Source organism: Phyllostomus hastatus, unplaced genomic scaffold (assembly GCF_019186645.2).
Source record: "Phyllostomus hastatus isolate PE091 unplaced genomic scaffold, TTU_PhHast_1.1 phas_contig_16, whole genome shotgun sequence".
Taxonomy (NCBI): domain Eukaryota; kingdom Metazoa; phylum Chordata; class Mammalia; order Chiroptera; family Phyllostomidae; genus Phyllostomus; species Phyllostomus hastatus.
In genome coordinates this window covers 31119729-31144172 of record NW_025333643.1, presented here as the reverse complement: position 1 = coordinate 31144172, position 24444 = coordinate 31119729, and the positions used below count along the sequence as shown (strand labels likewise).

The following is a 24444-nucleotide window of genomic DNA, read 5'->3' as shown; positions in this document are numbered from 1 at the left end:
TTAATTTTAAATGATAGCCTTGCTGGATAAAATAGCCCTTGGTGGTAGGTCCTTGCTTTTCATCACTTTGAATATTTTATGCCAACCCCTTCTGGCCTGAAATGTTTCTGTTATGAAATCAGCTGAAAGTATTTTGGGACCTTCCTTCTAGGTAACTATTTTTTCTTTGTGATTTTTAAGGTTCTCTCCTTGTCTTTAACCTTTGCCATTTTAATTATGATGTGTCTTGGTGTGGGCCTCTTTGGGTCCATCTTGTTTGGGGCTCTCTGTTCCCTGGACTTGTGTGTCTTTTTCCTTCACCAGGTTAAGGATATTTTCAGTCATTGTTACTTTAAATAGGTTCTCCATCCCTTGTTCTCTCTCTCTTTTCCTTCCTCTACCCCTATGATACAGATGATGTTATGTTTTACATTGTTCCAAAAGTCCTTTAAACTATCCTCTTTTTAAAATTTCTTTCTTTCTCTTTTTTGATTCTCTGATTGGGTGTTTTTTTTCTACCTTGTTTTCTAAATTGCTGATTTGATTTTAGGTTCTATCCAACCTACTGTTTATTCCTCCCACTGCATTCTTCATATTGTATTCTTTATTTTCTGAATGGTCCTTTTTTTAATGGTTTCTATGTCTTTTTCATGCTACAGAGCATCTTTATGACCATTACTTTCAACTTTATTTCTGATAAATTACACACCTCCATTTTATTTACCTTTTTTTCTGGAGATTTTTCCTGTTCTTTCATTTGGGGCCTGTTTCCTTGTCTCCCCATTTTGGCTGCCTCTTTTGCGAGTCATAGATCTGCTATGAGTCTCAGTCTTCACAGGGTAGCCTTATGTAGTAGGTGCCTTGTGGGGTCTAATGGTGCAGTCTCCTTGATCACCTAAGATGGGTGCTCCAGGAATGTCCCTTGTGTGGTTATCTGGGCACTCCTGTTGCAATTGAGTCCTGATTGCTGTTGGCCCTTGCATGTGCGAGACTGACCCTCAAGCTGGATCACTGTGAGGCTCAACCCTGACCATGGTGTATGAGCTACTGTGTAGGTGCTGACCACACAAATAGTAATTTGTTTTAACAAGGTTTGGTGCCTGCCAAGATCTCCCTTGGGATATGCTGATGTGAAGCTTATTGGATTATTGATCTGATGTTGTCTGAATCTGTCCACTGGGTGTGTTGGTTCTGGGCCTCTTGGGAGGGACTCTGATGCCAACCAATGTAAAATGCTGCCTGTGACTGGCATTTGGCAACCTGTTTGGAACAGTTTTGATGTGGCTTTTTGTATAAATCCTTGGTTACAAGACTACTCCCAGCTAGTCCTCAGTTGGTTATTCAGTATAATTTTTCTATAATTTAGTTGCAGTTCTAGTTTAATCTTGGGAGGAGGTGAGTGCACTGCCACATACTCTGCTGACATCTTGGATTCAGATAAGTTCAGTCTTAAAGATATTATATCATATTGTATTAATGAGGTACTTGATTACTTAAAAAACAATCTTTTTAATCTTAAAAACTAAAGTTTGACAAATAATAGCTAACCTGTGTTTTATATTTGATATATTTTACTGTTACTTTGGGTAAGTGAATACTTTACTATTGTTTCATAATAATATATGATATTTTTGTTTGAATATGTTTAATCACTGTACCAGAGTTCAAATTTTAAAAGGAGACTTTCTTTTAACCTGTAAATAGCTCTGGGTTATCCCAATAGGCCCCTGAAATACCTCAAAGACTTGCCCTTATTTTCTTATCATAAAAGAGAACTTTTAAATTAATTATGCCTTTTTAATACACTTAAATTACATGGGAAGCTTTGTCAAATAAGGAAAAATAATTGTTTTATTTAAATATAAATTATTACTAAAATAAATGTTCTAGAGATTACATAAAAATCTCCAATAGTCCATAAAGTTCTGATATAATTTTAATTTGTAATTCTAATTATTATATTAAAATGCATAATACACAGAAGCAATTTTTTGTCAATTGCATTATAATCAGGTCTATAATCATATCATTCTTTGTTTTGTCATTTGCACACAGTCATTGTTTAACTCTGATGCTTTTGAAAATGTTTTCTCCTGCCTTGGCTGGTGTGGCTCAGTGGATTGAGTGCTGGCCTGTGAACCATAGGGTTGCTGGTTCGATTCCCAGTCAGGGCACATGCCTGGGTGGTGGGCCAGGTCCCCAGGTGGGGGCACACAAGAGGCAACCATGCATTGATGTTTCCCTTCCTCTTTCTCCCTTCTTTCCCCTCTCTCTAAAAATAAATAAATAAAATCTTTAAAAAAAAATGTTTCCTCTTCAGAAGGATTCATGGAAAGGACTTTGACTTGTTCAAAATTGAGCTTCTGAGAATAAAATTTCAGATCATACTTTTACACTGGATGAGAAATTACCCAAATCTATGGGATTTTCAGGCAAAGGCTGATGGGAACTATGTGGCTTCACTTCTTAACCTTGAGGTTAATTAAACTTCAGTCTGGGAATTTCTTATGAAATTTTAGCAAAGTAGATTTAAAAGAGCTTACTATGATTATTATTTTTGTGTTTATGCAAATAATCAAGTCAAATTTATTTATTTATTTTAGACATTTTATTTATTTATTTTTAGAGAGAGGGGGAGGGAGAAGAAGAGAATCATCAATGCATGGTTGCCCCTTGCACACCCCCTACCAGGGACCTGGCCACAACCCAGGCATGTGCCTTGACTCAGAACTAAACCAGTGATCCTTGGGTTTGAGGCTGGCACTCAATCCACTAAGCCACACCAGCCAGGTCTAATCAGGTCAAATTTATTGAAACTAGATTTATGAAACAAATTAGTCTTAATTTGTCTAGTTTTGATAAACAGGGTGATTTTAGGGAGAGAAACTGTGTTCCAATAGAAAAGATAATACACAGTAATGGAAATTAAATTCTAGTAGTCTTTCAAGTTATTTTTCATCTGTGAACTGGACTGAATCCTGAATTTTTCAATGTTTCTTAAATTGGCTACAACCCGCTAAACTAATGTTTCAATTTTTTCTCATTCTTTGACTTGGAATTATTGAGAACTAATTTTTTTTTTCTAAGAGGATGTAACAGGGTGTAGCCAGGGCCACCACCCTTCACAAGTCTCGCTGGGGAATGGGAGACATGAAACAGGGCCATTGAATCACTTTGCATATTGATAACAGCAGGCTAGCTTCATATCCATATGAAAAATGGTTATTTTGCATATCAATAACAGCAGACTAGTCTTCTAGCTTGAATGGAGTCAGAAAGGTATGCATGATTTAAAACCATGATGTAACTGGGAGGCAGCTCCCCCAGGTTACCATGCCAGTGCCAGAGCTTGGAAATGGTTTGCTCCATGCCACAGGGCCATGCCTGCCCAGACTAACTATGGCAATCAAGAAAGGCTGAAAATATGGTAGTGCTGGCAGGTGTAGGCAATTGTGGGAGGAGTTGGGAAGGGGGTTATGGAGGAGGTTCCAGGTGGGGATTTAAACTAAAGATGGGTCACCTCGGGGATGGAAGACAATGAAGTACTATGTGGGAAGGAAAGGGGTGAAAGGACTGTCACTGGTAGGCCATGAAGAGGTATCATGTGGTTTTGGATTAAGAACTGGAGATTGTAGCAACACAGCTGATGGTGCTGGGGGCTGCGGGAGAACTGCCCAGCTGAACACGGATTACTGGGAGGAACCGGAATTCTAGCCGAGCTACTTATAGACGTCTATTTCTTTTTCCTGAGATATGCTACCTGTGACTGACCTCACAGGGCAAAGGGGGAGAGGCAGGACTGTGTGTGTGTGTGTTTGTGAGTGTTTTAAAGGGACTCTGGGATTTTAATGGTGACATTCAGCCATTACTCTAAACCTGTATAACTTTTTGATAGGGGACTCAAAACTTGGAAAATTTTAGCTTAAGGTAAAAAGTTATGAGTCTAGCAAATAATGTGTATGTTAAAGCTTTTGTTTCAGAAACAACAGATCAGGCCCATCCTGGCTCCTAGGAAAAACAGCTGACCTCCTGGGGCAATGATAGAAGATTACCTCCTGGGGACATCCGAACCTTTGTTCCAGGGAGAGCAGATGACCACCCCTCCCCGTTGGGATCAGCTAACTGCCCAGGACAGGAATGTTGCAGCTTCTGAATCTCAAAGCCCTCACCACACTTTGTTTGTCCTCCCCCACCCCCTTATAGAAGATCTGGCCAGGAAAGAGAGATTTGTTAGGGTATGAACCTGCCATCTTTTTGGATCACCAGCCATCTGAATAAAGCACCCATAAAAGATTCAATCGTTGTCATTGCTTATTGGATTTGGTAGTGACAGGCAGCCTGAATGCCAGTGTCTTTTCCGGTTACATTTTGAATAAATAGTTCCTTTCCTTTTTTACCATACTCTGGCATTGAGAGCCACAGTTCCTAACACCTGGTGGCAGGCAAGATGAACCATAGCACAGAAAGACCCAGCAGGAAGGGGTCTTATTTCAGTAACAGTATCTGGCTCCCCATGGGATCATTCTGTAAAGACATGATACAAACTTTAGAGAAATCACCACAGCAGTTCATGCTTAAACAGTCTCAATGACTGATGCTGTGTAAGCCACAGACAGGTTATCTAAATCCCTGATGACAGCATCAGAAACATTCAAAGTGCAGGTGAGAAGGATCTATTAGATTGTCACTGTTTGCCTCCATTCATTGCAGCAAAAGAAGTTTTGAGCCTTACATCTAGAAATCTTCCCCAACTGACAGCCTTACACACTCAGAAACTGGTTTATAGTTTGCTCTGATCATTAACCTTTTGGAGTCTCTTAATAAGAGAGTACTATTTTCTGTTTTTAGACATACTTCTTATTAAATACCTAATTGCTTGCTTACACAATTTAGGCCTCACTTTGGAAGCTCATCTGCACCACTGCCTCCTGAAATAATACTCAACAATTTAACTAAACTCATTTATTTTCAGGACTGAATGATATGATCAATGAAATAGGGAGCGTTCCACCAATTTAGATTCTGAAATGTGAACCTTACTTTAAGTTTCAGATGCAGGACTTATGGAAAACAAAATTTAGCCACCCTGAAGCTGCTTTGCAGGATATTGATTTTAAAGCTGTTTATTAGGAAACAAGACTTCAAGAAAACCTTTGACCTTCCCACCCCTTTTCTTTCCCAGAGATTCAGACAGAAAAACCAGCTTTAGGAAGGAAATGTTAGGACGTTATCTTTAGCCTAATTTGAATTATGGTAAATAGGAGGGCTTCTGGCAGGTGCCTGTTACCTAGATAGCCCCTGTGTCCTGTTGTTTCTGAGTCTCCCAGCAAGAATTTTTCTGCCATGTGTATTCCATTCTTCCTCCATTACTCATAAATTGCCCATTTTCACTTCTGAAATTTAATACCCCATCCCTCCACCCCTTTTCTCCTTTGTCCAGAAGGCCTTATATACCCATAGTTGCCTCACTGCTTTGGAATTTTCCTGCCTATGTAAATTCCCCAAGGCACATGCATCAAATCTTGATATTCCATTAACCTGTCCCTGTTCATTTGATTTTGGACCAACCTAGAAGAATTTAGAAGGTGGGAAGAAAAGTGTATGTATGTATATGTGTATACGTGTGTGTGTGTGTGTGTGTGTGTGTGTGTGTGTGTATTTAGCCCCTACAGTACACTGGCGATAAATGTGTTGCTACAATTGCTTCTAGAAATTCAGGTGGCCAGTTATTCCTAACTTTTTATCAGTCACAGATCTCTGAGAATCTAATGAAAGCTTTAGGCCCTGTGTTTGGAAAAATACAACTGGTTATATATGAAGAATATTGCTTACAAGTTTAGGGTTTTTAGATCTTCATGGAATTTAAGACCAGCTAAGAACACCAGCTGTTGAATGTCAAATATGAAATTAGTTCCACACAGAATTCAATTCACAAGTATTGGTCCACCCCGTTATTGCAAAGTGTCGATTTCAATCAATGCATGATAAAGTGCTATTCCTGCTCTTAAGAAATGTATAATCTTACAAGTGAGATAGTATATCATGTCATCAAAACATGTTTTATTAGGGTTCATAGAAAAGAGGACATTTAACTTTCATTTAAACTTAGACCTTTAGTAAAGATGGAATTTTGACAGTCAGACACAGAGACGTGGAAGAGCATTTCAGGAGAAGAAAATGGCCTGATTATGATGAAAGTTTTGAGAATCAAAGTGTGCTTTAGAAAAGATATATGATTTAATTTTGCTGGGGCAAATGCAATTTCTTCAATGGCATAAGAAAATGGTAGAAATGTTGTCACATAAGTAGAATGCTGTAAGTCCCATTTGTTTCTTCTTCCCTTTATGTCCCTTGCTCTAGGGAATATATTGGTAAAAACATTGCTGTGTGGAATATCTGAAATTTTCCTGCCTATGTTCTCCTCTAGGACTTTTATGGTGTCACGACTCATATTTACGTCTTTTATCCAACTTGAATTTATTTTTGTGTGTGGTGTAAGTTGATGATCAAGTTTCATTTTGTTCCATGTAGCTGTCCAGCTCTCCCAACACCATTTGTTGAACAGGCTATTTTTACTCCACTTTATGCTTCCTCTCCCTTTGTTGAATATTAATTAACCATAGAGACATGGGTTTATTTCTGGGCTCTCTATTCTGTTCCATTGATCTATGTTTCTGTCCTTATGCCAGTATCAGACTGTTTTGATGACTGTGGCCTTGTAACATAGTTTGATGCCAGGTATTGTGATCCCTCTTACTTTGTTTTTCTTTCTCAAAATTGCTGTGGCTATTCAGTGTTATTTATGGTTCCATAGAAATTTTTGAAATGTGTGTTCTACACCTAAGAAATATGTCCTTGTTATTTTAATAGGGATTTCTTCAAATCTATACCTTGCTTTGGGTAGTATGGACATTTTGATGATGTTAATTCTTCCAATCCATGACCATGGTATGTGCTTCCATTTGTTTGCATCTTCCTTAATTTGTTTCTTTAGTGTTGTGTAGTTTTCTAAGTACAGGTCTTTTACCTCCTTGGTTAGGTTTATTCCTAGGTACTTTATTTTTCTTGTTGCTGTAGCAAAAGAGATTTTTTCCCTAATTTCTGTTTCTGATATTTCATGTTGGTGTACAAAAATGCCTTTGATTTCTGAAAATTGAGTCTGTATATTGCTGTCTTGCCAAAATCAATTATTAGGTTAAGTAGTTTTTTGGTGGAGTCTATAGGGTTTTCTATGTACACTATCACATCATCTGCAAACAATGACAGTTTTACTTCCTCCTTTCCAATTTGGATGCCTTTTCTTTTTCCTTTCTCATCGTTGTGGCTAGAACTTCCAATACTATGTTGAATGAATACTATGTTTCACCACTATGGTGAAAGTGGACAACCTTGTCTTGCTCATGTTCATAGTGGGAAAGCTTTTAAGTCTTGCCTGTTGAATATGCAATGGCTGCCCATTGAATATGATGCTGGCTGTAGGTTTCTCATATATGGCCTTTATCATTTTGAGGTATGCTCCCTCTACTCCCACTTTGCTGAGTGTTTTTATCATAAATGGGTGCTGTACTTTATCAAATGCTTTTGATATGATCATGTGATGTTTTTCTTTCTTTTTGTTTATATGATGTATGACATTTATTGATTTGCAAATATTGTATCATTCTTTCATCCCTGGAATGAATCCCACTTGATCATGGTGTATTGTCTTTTTAATGTATTGCTGGATGTGTTTTGCCAATATTTTGTTGAGGATTTTAGCATCTATGTTCATCAGCAATATTGGCCTGTAGTTTTCTATCTTTGTTGTGTCTTTCTCTGTTTTTGGGACTAGGGTGATGCTGGCCTCATAAAAAGAGTTTGGGAGTCTGCCCTCTTCTTGGACTTTTTGCAATAGTCTAAGAATAATAGGGGTTAGCTGCTCTGAAATGTTTTGTAAAATTATCCTGTGAAACTGTCCAATCCATGGCTTTTGTGTGACAGGAGATTTCTGATTACTGCTTCTATTTCAATAGCTGTTATTGGTTTGTTCAGGCTTTCTGCTTCTGCATTCAGTTTTAGAAGATTATGTTATTCTAGAAATTTGTCCATTTCATCTAGGTTTTCAAATTTCTTGGCATATAGTTGTTCATAGTAATTTCTTACAATCCTTTGTATTTCTGTGGTATCAGTTCTAATCTCTCCTCTTTCATTTCTGATTTTATTTATTTGGGTCCTCTCTCTCTTTTTTTGATGACTCTAGATAAAGGCTTATTGATTTTGTTTATCTTTTCAGAGAATCAGCTCCTGGATTTATTGATCCTTTAAGTCTCTATGTCATTTAATTATGCTCTGATTTTGGTTATTTCCTTCCTTCTGCTCACTCTGGGTTTGTTTGTTCTTGTTCCTCCAGTTCTTGTAGCTGTAGGGTTAGTTTGTTTATTTGAAGTGTTTCCATTTTTTTTTTTTTGAGGTAGGCCTGAATTGCTCTGAATTTTCCTCTCAGGACTGCCTTCGCTGTGCCCCTAGGTTTTGGACTGTTCTTCATTTTCATTTGTTTTCAGAAACTTTTTGATATCTTTCTTGATCTAATTACTAACCCAATCATTGTTTAACAGCATGCTATTCAATCTCCATGAATTTGAATGTTTTTGAGTTTTTTCCTTGAGGTTGGTTTGTAGTTTAAGTTCCTTGTGTTCGGAGAAAATGCTTGATATGATTTCAATTTTCTTGAATTTGTTGAGGCTTGTTCTGTAGTCAGCTATATTTTAATAACAATGTATCATACTGGGTAGGTACTAGACCTATCTGGGTGATCACTTTGTATGCTAAATAAATGTCTAATATTGATGTTGTACACCTGAAACTCATAGAATATTGTATGTGAACTGCAATATTGAGAAAATAAAATAAAAAAGAAACTCATTAGCTTTATTAACTGGTTGTCTATGGTGTGAAATCCTTTTGTGGTCCTTTCAGGAGTCTTACATTTATTTCCAAAGCTTCTTAACTACTTGCAAAGTACTATATGAACTGACTGTCTCTTACACTTCTGCTTATTTCAAACTCTTGGTGTCTCTAAGATTATGGAATAGATTATGCTTAATTATTTTAACTTCACAGGGAAAAAATTTTGCCACTCAGTTACTACACTGTATCCATAGAACAGAGGCTGTTTGTACTTAATAGTTTTTTGTTGTTGCTGTTGTTATTTAATTTTGTTAATGTCTCATCCTGGAACTGAGCTTTCTCAGCCTCCTCTTCTTCCATTTTCCAGAATGCACCTTATTCCAGGAAAGGAAATTAATTTTTCAAAGAATATTTACCTTCCTCCAGCTTTGATAGTTTCTTTCTCAATCCCTCACTTGTTTATTTCATAGAATTCATTACATTTTGTGCTTCTGAATGACTAGTTGTTATTAGAATAACAACTCTACCTCTTCCAATAAAAGGTAGGTTTCATGAAAATGACACTTTACCTATGCTGTCTGTTGCCATATCCCCAGTGCCTAACCCTATGGCCAGCACAGAGTAGGTGCTAAAAAAATCTGCTGAAAGAATGAGTGATGAAAACCTTATACATTCCTCTACAGACCTTTCTCCTTTCTTCCTTTATTTTCTCTCCACTTTCCTTTCCTCTCATTTTCCTTGCTATGATCTTTCTCTTCCATATACTTCTCTCTTTCACTCTATTCTCCTAATGCCATTTATTCAACCAAACAACACTTCTGAAGACCAACTCTATTTAAGGCACTGAACTTTACACTGTGAAAGACAAAGGAGACACAACCTCTTCTCATGAGGACCCTAGAATCTTCATTCTTGTGTTTTATATCAGAGTTAATGAACTTCCCAGAGTCCCAAACAACATTTTACCAGTTTCCTAGAACAGTGCTAATACCAAATAATTAAGCCTGTCAAACCCACCCCTGAAAAAAACCACACTTTTAACTGCCAGCTGCTGGGTGCTTTTGTTGAAGTAAACAATGTTGCACACTCAAGTGCAGAGCTCCGGTAATCACTTGGCTCCAGTAATCTCACAGTATGAGAACAAATCCCTAACAGGACCACTAAAGAGACATGTCCCGTGTAACTATGTGTCCCCTTCTCTATGACCCCAATAAAGTCTTCTAACTCCTTAGTATCATATTGAACTTATGGAGTGTGTATGTGTATACACACACACACACACACACACATATATATATATATGTGTGTGTGTGTGTGTGTGTGTATAAAGAAATATATATATATAAATCCTCCATGAATAAATATATAAATATAAATATGAATCTATAATCTCCCATGATTATTTCAGCTCTTCTCTCTCCCTATGGGCAGAAACCTACCCTGACTGGATGTCCTGCCTTGTCATCTACACTTGGCTCATTTTATTTCCTTCCCTGCTGAGAGCCCATTTTTCTAGAAATTGCTCCAAAGTAGAGACAGAACTAGGTGGTCGTGTTTGAGAAAGAAAAATGCTACAAAAACTTGCTCCTCTCGCCCCGATGGCCAGATTAAGAGTAGTATCACTATCTAAAGAGAACTGATTCAAAGCTAGGCTGGTAAATCATTTTATAGGCTGAGACAGGCCAATCTTTCTCTTTCTCTTGCTCTCCAAAAACTTGAATTAGGAAACACAGGAAATCTATCATCATGGTTTGGCTTGTAAGATTGTTCAACACAACCTCAGGGTTGGACCATGTGCAAACAGAAAATGCTGTCTAAAAATATAAAATAGAGCCATGGCTGGTGTGACTCAGTGGATTGAGTGCTGGCCTGAAAACCAAAGGGTTGCTAGTTTGGTTCCCAGTCAGAGCACATGCCTGAGTTTCAGACCAGTTCTCCAGTTGGGGGCATGTGAGAGGTAACCACACATTGATGTTTCTCTCCCTCTCTTTCTCCCTCCCTTTCTCTAAAATAAATAAATAAAATCTTTCAAGAAAATGTTAAGAAAGATAAAATATAGAATCATATGGGTATGGACATAAGTACAATGATGGAGAACAAGATGAATGAAAAAAATCATCTGTGGTCCTTAGCAGCTTCCCATAGCTCATTCTCATAAGGGCTGACATGATCTGATCCCTGTGTTCATGGGTCTTCCCTGGATCCTTACTTAACCTGCCTGAGTGGAGTTTTGTTCCTTGCAACCTAGCGACATTAATTCAAGCACATCTTTCTACATAGAGTTCTCTTTTGTCCCTTGTCAAAGTTATCCTTTCTATAGAATTCTGCTCTTGAACTCAAATTCACCTGGAAAAATGTGAGCTCAGTCTTCTACCCCTTGAAGAAGGTTCCTTAGCTCAACTGCCAGGAGAATGTCCTGTAGACTGACCTACCTGCATACCCTCAGTGGGCTTTAGCATCTCCTCCTGAGTCAGCTTATTACCCAGCACTGCAGTTACCACCCCACTACCGCAAGCTATGCACTCTCTTATTATATCAAGAGTTTTAAAATACTTTTCTAGCTAATGACTTTTAAACACATTTTAAAAGTGATATTATTGGCTACATGAGGTTGTAATAATAACATTCTAGTTATATGCTCCCGTTTTGTATGCATTTCTTCTCCTGTGGCAACCCAAAGAACCATAACAATAAGCAAGTTTACTTCCTGTGTCAGGGCCAGTCTTTTATCCCACTCTCCTTGCCAGGGATAAAGATGAAAAAAATCTTTTTTTGTTTTCAAATATAGTTTGTTCAAGTTTATAGAAAGTGCTCACCTTTCAATGTGATGGATATCACTGGATTTTTGTCTGCCCTTAGTTTCTATGAGATAATAGTTTGTTTATAAAAAGTATCTTTTGTCCTTAGACTATCTCCAGGAGTCTTTTATTTGCAGTCAAGTATTCTAACCAATACATCTACACCTAGAAAAAAAGATGAAATGTGCTAAACAAGAAAAAGCAGAAGGTTCAGACTTGAAAATCTCTATTATTATCAGACTGAAATGGATAGAAACCCCACCAGTGAATGGCAACATTTTCCCTTTGTCTAATGAATGTGTATTGGGTATCTCTCCCAGAAACTCTGTATCAGTGTGCTTTTGTTTCCCCCAGGATTTTATCCTTTTAGATTCAAAGATATATGAGATTAAGTTTTATTTCAGGGTTTTGTTAAAGAGAATAAAACTATGTAGTGGGGGCTTCCAGGGTAATTTGCAACCATATGCAAAAGTCTTTAAAAATAAGAGTCTCTACTTCAGAATTTTTTAAAGACAAAGGAAAGAGGCCTGAGTAGGTTGGAGTAAAAGTGTTTTTTATCCCCAAAGATATTTTTAAGAAGAATACATGGTTTTGATTTTAATAACTTAAATAAGATTTTAGAAAGAAAAAAAGGAAAACAAATTTTGTTAGATTTAGGTGTTGAAATAAAAAGATAGACTAGAAATGTTTGCCTCCCTTCTTCCTGAAATTCCACCAGATCTCTGACTTAATAGTATAAAAACTTCTTTTGCCCCAGATGAAAAAAAAAGAGGGATTTGGGAATTTTAGTCCTTATTTTAGGGTTTGTTTGTTTGTTTGTTTGTTTTTTACCTCTGAACAAGTCACTTTACTGTAAATGTTCCAAGAATCAATTTCCTTCAATCTAGCAATTGCTCAGACTAGGAGGGTCTCATGTCTAGATTATAATGTTTTCATTAAGTTCTGTGCTTCCTACTAATTTTGACTGTATTTCTTAGAAGAATAGTGTTGACAAAATCTAAAACAGATTCCCCCAAATGGAGTCCAGTGTTTCATCATTTAATTGGAAGTTTCATCATTTGGCATTTTGCATCAGCAGCACAAAGATCCACCTCCATGAGATCCTAGGGGTGCATGAAATGCTGCACCTCCCAGCACAAGGCTGTGGAACACAGGAACAGGTCAAGCTTCCTTAATAGCAGATCTGGCTGGAATGTGCTTGCTGGGGTGAGGTGAGCATACTCTCATACAAATGACATTCTGGAAAAGCAGCCTACCTGGATTGAAGTAAAAAATAATATTTAATAAATCCTGGTCTCCCCATGTGATGACATTCTTGTACTTCTGGTACAGAGGATACAACATGTCCTCCCAAGCTAAGCCCGTTGGAATCACGCTATTCTGGAAAAGAGAAAACCGTTAGAGCAGCAGAGGCAAAGAAATCCATCTTGTCTGCTGAGAAACAACATAGAAGGACCGATACTCTCTATCCAAAAGAGCAAATAGAGGAGGGGTCCTGCTGAGCTTAAGGCATATGACAAAGCAAATCTAGTGCTGTAGATTGTAGCATTTTAAATGTACACAACATGAATACTACATGGATCAGGAACTGGAAGTTAAGGCATAATTTCTACTTAGAAAACAATGTCCCAAATGGACACTCTTTTTTAAGAGTTTTAATTTTGCCTCTGAAGTGGAGGAATAACAGAATTATGGCATCTTAACAAAAAACATCCTTGTCTTGTCTTAAAATAATCATTTAGTTTAAAAATAAAAGCAACACATTCACAAAATAAATATTCAAACAGCATACAAAAATCTAAAATACAGTAAAATTACTCTTCCTCCATCCTCCTGCATTCCCATTCCCACTCCCCCTAAAATTATCCACAATTAACAATTAATTGTCTGTTAGATATTTTTATGGAAAATTACAAGGCATAAAAGGGATAACACTCTATAATATTATGCTTTGTTGTATTTTAATTTTTTCACTTAGTATTTTTTGTGATCATATTTATCTCACTTATAGATTTACTTACTTCTTTTTAATAAAAGGATAATTTTTTGGACTAATTCTCTACTAATGTTCATTTAAGTTCTTTTCAATTGTTTTCTAGGATAAAAAATGAGGCCATGTACAGCTTTGTACAGATAACTCTGTGTACCTATGTAAATATGTCCCTATGATAATTTCAAGAACTTTGGATGGTTCCCCATGGTTATTGAAGCATGAATACACACAGCATTCAAACATTATGGAATTCAGAAGTGCAACATAATAGTCCTGAATAGTACATCTGCTGAAGCTTTAAATTCAAAAACCACCTGGGCTTTCCCTGAGCAAATATTCCATAACTTTCCAAACACTTTTTCTTCCCTGGCTCCTAACATCATTGCCTGTAAGTCACCTACTTACAACATTAGTACACTGATACTCTAGAAAAGACAAAATTCCAATTTTTAAACAAGTAAATACAAAATACCTCCTTACCTTGAATTGGGCAGTTCTTATACGAGTTAAATTCATTAGCATGACTCCTGAATTAATTCCTGTAGAGCCATAGAAAGGGTGTTGAGCAAAGCGGCTGTACCAGCCAATTTTGGGGATTTCATGCTCTGGGGCCATGGCTGCAAGCTGGGTAGAATTAAACTGCCTCAGAAATTTCCAGATGTCATCAACAGGTCTCAGAAAGAGAACGTCAGTGTCCACATAGAGAAGTGAGTCCACATCCTTTAAAATCACCTTTGTGTGTATTGGGGAAGGAGAGGAGGAAGAAAACAAGACATAAACAAAGGAAGTGATTTCAACAATGCCACCAATTTCATTAATTAATGTTGAATTTTAGAAAGGGCACCACTCTTAGCTCCTCTTCTCCATCTCCTTTAACTTGAGTGATGAGTGTCAATCAAGGATAGAGACTTAAAGGAAGATAAATCTTGATCTAGACTGGTCCAATTTTAGGACCCTGGACTATCTTTGATATGGGCTGAACTTTCAAAGGAATGAAAACACCAGAAATTACTATGGCTCTATGTTCCTCCATCCTTCAATAAAGCCATCTATTTTTCCCTCTTAGGATTTTTTTTTTGGTTGTTTTTTGTTTTTTGGAACAGTGAGGTCTGACATTAGACAATTTGAAGTGGACAATCTCAAAACTAGTTCATGTCAGGCTTTGGAATAAATACTCTGTCTCTGGATCCATTAGTTCTGTATCTTTTTGAAATGATGTATTGAGCTAAGATTTAGACTTGGGAATAGGAAAAGCAAGTCATTGACCAGGTTTGTTTAAAGATTGAAGAATGGGGGGAAAAAGAAATGAAAGATTTAAAAAATGCATAAAGATCAAAGAATGACAAACTTTTCCTCTAAAGGGCCAGAGAGTAAATATTTTAGGCTCTCTTGAAATCACTGAACTCTGCCATTGTAGCATGAAAACAGCCATCAATGATGTATAAACAAATGAACATGGCTGTATTCTAAAAACTTTATTCAGGGACACTAAAATTTGAATTTCTTATAATTTTTAAATGTCACATAGTCTTTTTTTGAATTTTTCAACCATTTGAAAGTAAAAGCCATTCTTGGCTCATAGGCTGTGATTTGTCAATGTCATTTAAGCAAACCACTTAAGTACATGAGTTCTGTGCTAACTGCTTAGCCCTGGGTTTCAAGACTACAAAGCTTTAGTTAATAATAATGTTATTCACCTTATTTTGCCATTGTTTCCTAAATTTAGGAGTAAATTAAAACCAAGGATTTTAGTCCTCCTGGATCCCTGGCCTAACATCATTATAACACCATAACAACTACTTGTTATGGACAGAATGTCTGTGCCTTTCCAAAATTCACATGTTAAAGCCTAATCACTCAGTGTGATGGTATTCGGATGTGGGACCACTTTGAACAGTAATTAGGATTAGATAAAGTTATGAGGGTAGAGCCTGTGTGATGGAATCATGCCCTTAAAAGAGACACCAGAGACCTAGCTGTTCCAATAAAAAAACTGAGACAGATAGATGGCTTTATCAGAGAATGGAAGAACACAGAGCTACTGTAATTTGCTGATGTTTTCACTCCTTTGAAAGTTCTACCATTACCAGAAAGCTTGCTCTCTCTCTCTCCACCACCTGAGGATACAAGAAGAAGACAGCCTTCTGTTAGCAAAGTAGGGGGCTCTAAACAGAACATGACTGTGCTGGCACCCAGATTTCAGACTTTCAACTTCCAGAACTATGAAAAACTAAATTTGTGCTGTCTAAGCCATTCGGGCTATGCTATTGTGATATGATAAGCTGACTAAGACAACATTCCATTGCCAATATTTAAAATTGATGAACATTGTACTATACGAAGCAGGTATCACAGAAGTTTCATTTTTTAATAATTATTGTTTAAATAATCTCAAAGCTTACAGGACTTATATTTCTCACCTACTAGAGGAATAAATTTTACAAACCAATAAAGTAAAAAACAGCCATCATCTACCATTTTACAAAAGATTATCTTGACATCCATATTAACAAATTGAAAGTCCTAATTTCACAGTTAGGATAAATATTTTATTTTATTTTTTTGCTTTTGTTGAGAATACGTTTTCTTTTTTAACTATATTTTATTGATTATGCTATTACAGTTTATACAATTTCTTCCCTTTTATCCCCCCTCTGCCCTGCACACCCCCATCCTCCAGCATTCCCTGCCACTTAGCTCATGTCCATGGGTTGTATATATAAGTTCTTTGAGTTCTCTGTTTCCTATACCATTTTCATCTCTCCCTATCTATTTTATGTCTACCAATTATGCTTCTTCTTCTCTGTACCTTCCCCCCCTACTCCTCCCTTCCCCCTCCCTACTGAAATCTTTCCATGTGTTGTCCAATTCTCTGATTCTATTCCTCTTCTAGTTGTTTGCTTAGGTTTTTTTTTATTGTTGGTCTTCTCTTTTAGGTTCATTTGTTCATAGTTGTGAGCTTGTTGTCACTTTGCCATTCATATTTTTAATTTTCTTTTTCTTAGATAAGTCCCTTTAATATTTCATATAATAATGGCTTGGTGATGATGAACTCCTTTAACTTGACCTTATCTGGGAAGCACTTTTTCTCACCTTTCATTCTAAATGGTAGCTTTGCTGGATAGAGTAATCTTGGATGTAGGTCCTTGCCTTTGATGACTTTGAATACTTCTTTCCAGCCTCTTATTGCCTGCAAGGTATCTTTTGAGAAATAAGCTGATAAGCTTATGGGTACTCCTTTGTAGGTAACTCTCTCCTTTCCTCTTGCTGCTTTCAGAGATTCTCTCTTTATCTTTAATTTTGGGTAAATAATGATGATGTGTCTTGGTATGTTCCTCCTTGGGTCCAACTTCTTTGGGACCCTCTGGGCTTCTTGGACATCCTGGAAGTCCATTTCCTTTACCAGATTGGGGAAGTTTTCCTTCATTATTTGTTCAAATAAGTTTTCAATTTCTTACTGTTGGTCTTCTCCTTCTGGCAACCATATAATTTGGATACTAGAATGTTTAAAGTTGACCAGTGGTTCCTAAGCCTCTCTTCATTTATTTGGATTCTTGTTTCTTCATTTTGTTCTGGTTGGATATTTACTTCTTTCTTTTGCTTTCAGTCCTGGCTTCCTTCCCGTCACTGTTGGTTCCCTGAATATTTTGTTTTATTTCACTTTGGGCATCCTTCATTTGTTTTTTCATTTTTTGACCCAGCTCAATCAGTTCTGTGAGCATTTTGATTACCAGGGCTTTAAACTCTCCATCACATAGGTTGGCTATCTTCTTATCCCTTAGCTCTCTTTCTGAGGTTTTCCTCTGTTCTTTCATTTGGGCCACATTTCTTTGTCTTGGGGCACCTGTTAAGTTGTAAGAAGGCAGGTCCTTAGGTTTTCATCAGGGCAGGGCAATTCTACTTGCTGGGCTGGGGCACTACATGTGGGGGTTGGACTAGAGAGGGAACAATGCAGCTCACCTGCTCAGCTCTAGCACACTTCCCAATGAACTCTTGTGTGAGACTGGAAGTTTCTCCCACCAGGGCAACTGCCCTAGTCCACAGTCAGTTCTGAGTCTCAGTTTCTGGTTCAGCCAGCCCCATACAGTTGGCCGCCTCCCCAATGTTTCTCTCAGCCAGCCCCGCTTGCATGGCCTGCCACCTCATGGCAGGTTCTTACTGGTCTTGTTGTTCTGGTTGACTGTTTCCTTAATTCCTTGGTTCTTGGAGCTCCATGCAGTTTGATTTTCTGGGACTTCTGGTTGTTCACTGATTTTAGATTTGTTGTTATCCTCCTTTTGGTTGTGTGAGGACAGGAAGGGTTTCTCCCAATGCCTCCATCTTGGCTGGAACTAGGATAAATACTTATTTTTTTGTTTTTTTTTTTTAAATTTTAATCATTGTTCAAATACAGTTTTCTCCTTTTTACTCCCAATCCAGTCCCCCCTCCCAACCCTCCCCACTTCCCTCCCATTACCACCCTCCCCTTAGTTTATGACCATATGTCCTTTAAGTTTGTTCCCGTAAACCCTTCCCACTGTGCCCTGAAATTCCCTCTACTCTCTTCTGTGGAAACTGTCAGCCTGGCCTCTATTTCAGTGTCTTTAGTTATATTTTGCTTGTTTCTTTGTTTCGTTATTTAGGTTCCTGTTAAAGGTGAGATCATATGGTATTTGTCTTTCGCCTGGCTTGTTTCGCTTAGCATAATGTTTTCCAGCTCCATCCACGCTGTTGCAAAGGGTAGGAGCTCCTTCTTTCTTTCTGCTGCATAGAATTCCATTGTGTAAATGTAACATAGTTTTTTGATCCATTCATTTACTGAGGGGCATCTTGGTTGCTTCCAGCATTTAGCTATTGTAAATTGTGCTGCTGTGAACATTGGGATGCATAGGTTCTTTTGAATTGGTGTTTTAGTATTCTTAGGATAGAGTCTCAGCAGTGGAATTGCAGGGTCAAAAGGCAGATCCATTTTTAGTTTTCTGAGGAAGTTCCATACTGCTTTCCATAGTGGTTGTACCCGTCTGCAGTCCCACCAGCAGTGCACTAGGGATCCCTTTTCTCCACAACCTCTCCAACACTTGTTGTTTGTTGCTTTGTTTATGATGGCCATTCTCACTGGTGTGAAGTGGTATCTCATTGTGGTTTTAATTTACATCTCTCTGATAGCTAGCGATATTGAACATCGTTTCATGTGTCTTTTGATTTTCTGTATGTCCTCCTTGGAGAAGTGTCTGTTCAAGTCCTTTGCCCACTTTTTAATTGGATTCCTTGTCTTCTTAGAGTGCAGTCTTGTAAGTTCTTTATATATTTTGGAGATTAAACCCTTGTCTGAGGTATCATTGGGAAATATGTTTTCCCATACAGTTGGTTCTCTTAATTTTGATACTGTTTTCTTTAGGTGTGCAGAAGCTTTTAATTTTGATGAGGTCCCATTTGTTTATTCTTTCCTTTATGTCCCTTGCTCTAGGGGACAAGTCAGTAAAAATGTTTCTGCGTGAAATATCTGAGATTTTCCCACCTACGTTCTCCTCTAGGACTTTAATGGTGTCATGTTTTATATTTAAGTCTTTCATCCACCTTGCATTTATTTTTGTATATGGTGTAAGTTGGTGCTCAAGTTTCATTTTTTTTGCACGTGGCTGTCCAGTTCTCCCAACACCATTAGTTGAAGAGGCTATTTTTACTCCATTTTATGTTGCTGCCTCCTTTGTCAAATATTAATTGACCATAGAGACTTGGGTTTATTTCTGGGCTCTCTGTTCTGTTCCATTGGTCGATGTGCCTGTTTTTATGCCAGTACCAGGCTGTTTTGATTACAGTGGCCTTGTAGTATAGTTTAGTGTCACGTATTGTGATCCCTCCTACTTTACTCTTCTTTCTCAAAATTGCAGCAGCTATTCGGGGTCGTTTATAATTCCATATAAATTTTTGAAGTGTTTGTTCTATGTCTGTGAACTATGCCATTGGTACTTTAATAGGAATTGCATTGAATGTGTAAATTGCTTTTGGTAGTATGGACATTTTGATGATATTCATTCTTCCAATCCATGAACACGGTATATGTTTCCATTTGTTTGTGTCTTCCTTGATTTCTTTCTTCAGTGTTGTGTAGTTTTCTGAATACGGGTCTTTTACCTCTTTGGTTAGGTTTATTCCTAGATATTTTATTTTTCTTTTTGCTATTTCAAATGGGATTTTTTCCTTGATCTCTGTTTCTGCAGTTTCATTGTTGGTGTACAGAAATGGCTTTGATTTTTGGATATTGACTGTATCCCACTGTTTTGCCAAATTCATTTATTAGGTCAAGCAGTTTTTTGGTAGAGTCTATAGGACTTTCTATGTATACTATCATGTCATCTGCAAACAGTGACAGTTTTGTTTCCTCCTTTCCAATTTGGATGCCTTTTATTTCTTTTTCTTGTCTGATTGCTGTGGCTAAAACTTCCAGTACTATATTGAATAGAAGTGGAGAAAGTGGAGAGCCTTGTCTTGTTCTTGATCTTAGTGGAAAAAATTTTAATTTTTGCCCATTGAGTATGATGTTGGCTGTAGGTCTCTCATATATGGCCTTATTATGTTGAGGAATGCTCCCTCTATTCCCACTTTGCCGAGTGTTTTTATCATGAATGGGTGCTGTACCTTATCAAATGCTTTTTTCTGCATCAATTGATATGATCATGTGGTTTTTGTCTTTGCTTTTGTTTATGTGATGTATTACATTTACTGACTTGCGAATAATGAACCATCCTTGCATCCCTGGTATGAATCCCACTTGGTCATGGTGTATGATCTTTTTAATGTATTGTTGGATGCGGTTTGCCAGTATTTTCTTGAGGATTTTAGCGTCAATGTTCATCAGTGATATTGGCCTGAAGTTTTCTTTCTTTGTTGTGTCTTTATTTGGTTTTGGAATTAGGATGATGTTGGCCTCATAAAAAGAGTTTGGGAGACTCCCATCTTTCTGGATTTTTTGGAATAGTCTGTGAAGTATAGGGGATAGCTCTTCCTTAAATGCTTTGTAGAATTCTCCTGTGAAACCATCTGGTCCCGGGCTTTTGTGTATTGGGAGTTTTTTTTGTTTTGTTTTGTTTTGTTTTGTTTTGTTTTTGCTATTTTGTCTTCTTTATTTCTTTTCTTTTTTTATTTTAATCATTGTTCAAATACAGTTTTCTCCTTTTTACTCCCAATCCAGTCCCCCCTCCCACCCTCCCCACTTCCCTCCCATTACCACCCTCCCCTTAGTTTATGACCATGTGTCCTTTAAGTTTGTTCCTGTGAACCCTTCCCACTGTCCCCTTAAATTTTCTCTTCTCTCCCCTCCGGTCACCATCAGCCTGTCCTCTATTTCAGTGTCTTTGGTTATATTTTGCTTGTTTCTTTGTTTTGTTATTTAGGTTCCTGTTAAAGGTGAGATCATATGGTATTTGTCTTTCACTGACTGGCTTGTTTCGCTAAGCATAATGTTTTCCAGCTCCATCCACGCTGTTGCAAAGGGTTGGAGCTCCTTCTTTCTTTCTGCTGCATAGAATTCCATTGTGTAAATGTACCATAGTTTTTTGATCCATTCATTTACTGAGGGGCATCTTGGTTGCTTCCAGCATTTAGCTATTGTAAATTGTGCTGCTATGAACATTGGGATGCATAGGTTCTTTTGAATTGGTGTTTTAGTATTCTTAGGATAGAGTCCCATCAGTGGAATTGCAGGGTCAAAAGGCAGTTCCATGTTTAGTTTTCTGAGGGAATTCCATACTGTTTTCCACAGAGGCTGCACCAGTCTGTAATCCCACCAACAGTGTACTAGGGTTCCCTTTTCTCTACATCCTCTCCAAAACTTGTTTGTTGATTTGTTTGTGATGGATATTCTGACTCGTGTGAAGTGGCATCTCATTATGGTATTAATTTGTATCTCTCTGATGGCTAGCAATACTGAGCATCTTTTCATATGTCTCTGGACCCTCTATATGTCCTCCTTGGAGAAGAGTCTGTTCAAGTTTTTTGCCCATCTTTTAATTTTTTTGGTTTTGTATTCCTGGAGTGGAGTCATGTGAGTTCTTTGTATATTTTGGAGATCAAACCCTTGTCTGAGGTATCATTGGCAAATATGTTTTCCCATATAGTTGCTTCTCTTTCTATTTTAATGCTGTTTTCTTTAGGTGTGCAGAAGCTTTTTATTTTGATGAGATCTCATTTGTTTATCCTTTCCTTTATGTCCTTGCTCTAGGGGACATACCACTGAAAATGTTGTTGTGTGGAATATCTGTGAATATCTGAGATTTTCCTGCCTAAAACTCCTAAAGGACTTTTATGGTGCCACAACTTATATTTAAGTCTTTCATCCACCTTGAATTTATTTTTTTGTATGGTGTAAGTTTGGGTTCAAGTTTTATTTTTTTGGAATGTACCTGTCAGGATCTCCCAACATCATTTGTTGAAGAGGCTATTTTTGCCCCATTTTATGCTTCTTCCCCTTTGTTAAATATTAATTGACCATAGAGGCTTGAGTTTATTTCTGGGCTCTTTATTCTGTTCCATTGGTCCATGTGTCTGTCTTTATGCCAGTACCAGATTGTTTTGATTACAGTGGCCTTGTAATACAGTTTGGTATCTGGTATTGTGATCCCTCTTACTTTGTTTTTCTTTCTCAAAATTACAGCAGCTATTCAGGGTCATTTATGGTTCCATATAAATTTTTGAAGTGTTTGTTCTATATTTGTGAAATATGTCATTGGTTGTTGAACAGGTATTGTATTGAATCTTTAAATTTCTCTGGGTAGTGTGAACATTTTGATGATGTTGATTCTTCTGATCCATGAACATGGCATATGTTTCCATTTGTTTGTGTCTTCCTTAATTTCTTTCTTCAGTGTTGTATATTTTTCTAAGTACAGGTCTTTTACCCCCTTGATTAGGTTTGTTCCTAAGTACTTTATTATTCTTGTTGCTATAACAAATTCGATTTTTTCCCTGATTTCTGTTTCTCATATTTCATTGCTGGTATACAAAACTCCCTTTGATTTCTGAATATTGATTCCCTGTTTTGCCAAATTAATTTATTATGTCAAGCAGTTTTTTGGTGGAGCCTATACAATTTTCTATGTACACTACCACGTCAACTGCAAATAATGACAGTTTTATTTCCTGTTTTCCAATTTGAATGCTTTTTATTTCTTTTTACTCTCTGATGGCTATGGCTAGGACTTCCAATACTATGTCAAATAGAAGTTGTAAAAGTGAACCAACTTGTCTTGTTCCTGATATTAGTGGAAAAGTCATAATTTCTGCCCATTGAGTATGATGTTGGCTGTAGGTCTCTATTATGTGGCCTTAATAGGTGGAAGAATGCTCCCTCTATTGCCACTTTGCTGAGTATTTTCATCAGAAATAGGTGCTGTGCCTTATCAAGTGCTTTTTCTGCATCTATTGATATGATTGTGTGATTTTTGTCTTTCATTTTGTTTAGTGATGTATTATGTTTATTGATTCATGAATATTGTACCTTCCATGCATCCCCAGTATGAATCGAGTTGATCATGATTTATGATCTTTTTAATGTATTTCTGGATATAATTTGCCAATACTTTGTTGAGGATTTTAGCATCCATGTTCATCAGGGATATTGGCCTGAAGTTTTCTTTCTTTGTTGTGTCTTCATCTACTTTTGGGATTAGGATGATGCTGGCTTCATAAAAATTTTGGGAATCTTCCGTCTTCTTGGATTTTTTGGAATAGTCTGTGAAGCATAGGAGCTAGCTCTTCCTTAAATGCTCTGTAGAATTCTCCTGTGAAACCATCTGGTCTAGGGCTTTCGTATGCTGGGAGTTTTGGATTACTGTTTCAGTTTTGTCAGCTGTTATTGGTCTGTTCAGGCTTTCTGCTTTTTCTTCATTCCATTTGAAAGATTATATTTTTCTAAAACTTTGTCCATTTAAGGTAGATTTCCAAAACTTTCTTAGCATACAGTTCTTTGTAGTAATTTCTTACAATCCTTTGTATTTCTGTGGTATCAGTTGTAATCTGTCCTCTTTCATTTCTGATTGTGCTTATTTGGGTCCTCTCTCTTTTTTTCTTGATGAGGCTGCCTAAAGGCTTGTCAATTTTGTTTCTCTTTTCAAAGAACTAGCTCCAGGATTTACTGATCCTTAGAATTGTGCTTTTAGTTCCTGTGTCATTTAATTCTGTTCTGATCTTGGCTATTTCCTTCCTTCTACTTGCTCTGGGCTGTCTTTGTTGTTGTTCTTTGAGTTCTTGTAGGTATAGTGTTAGGTTGTTTATTTGAAATGTTTCTATCTTTTTTAGGTAGGTCTGTATCACTATGAATTTCCTTCACAGGACTGCCTTCACTGTGTCCCATCAGTTTTGGATTGTTGTGGGTTCATTTTCATTTGTTTCCAGAAACTTTTTGATTTCTTCTTTGATCTCATTCTTGACCCATTCATTGTTTAATAGCATGCTATTCAATCTCCATGAGTTTGAGTGTTTTTGAATTTTTTCCTTGAGGTTGGTTTCTAGATTTAGTCCCTGTGGTCAAAGAAAATGCTTGGTATGATTTCAATTTTCTTGAATTTTCTGAAGCTTGTTTTGTGTCCTATCATATGTTCTATCTTTGAAGATGTTCCTTGTTAATTTGAAAAGAATGTGTATTTTGCTTATTTGAGATGAAAGGCTCTATATATATCAGTTAAGTCCATTTGATCTAGGACATTGTTAATGTCACAATATCTTTGTTGATATTTTGTTTGGAAGATCTATCCATTTTTGTCAGTGGAGTGTTGAAATCCCCTAGTATAATTGTGTTTCTGTCAATATCTT

General features: G+C 37.1%; 1 protein-coding gene across 4 annotated transcripts in view; it reads right to left on the bottom strand.

Moving 5' to 3' along the window:
• Positions 1 to 24444, bottom strand: part of GXYLT2 (glucoside xylosyltransferase 2) — a 185260-nt gene that overhangs the window by 42892 nt on the left and 117924 nt on the right. For all 4 annotated transcript variants that reach the window (XM_045832469.1, XM_045832468.1, XM_045832471.1 and 1 more), the window contains exons 4-5: positions 14137 to 14388; positions 12920 to 13043 (exon numbers count right to left, since the gene is read on the bottom strand). In XM_045832469.1, coding sequence (XP_045688425.1) covers positions 12920 to 13043; positions 14137 to 14388 — 376 coding nt within the window. The remainder of the gene's footprint in view (positions 1 to 12919; positions 13044 to 14136; positions 14389 to 24444) is intronic.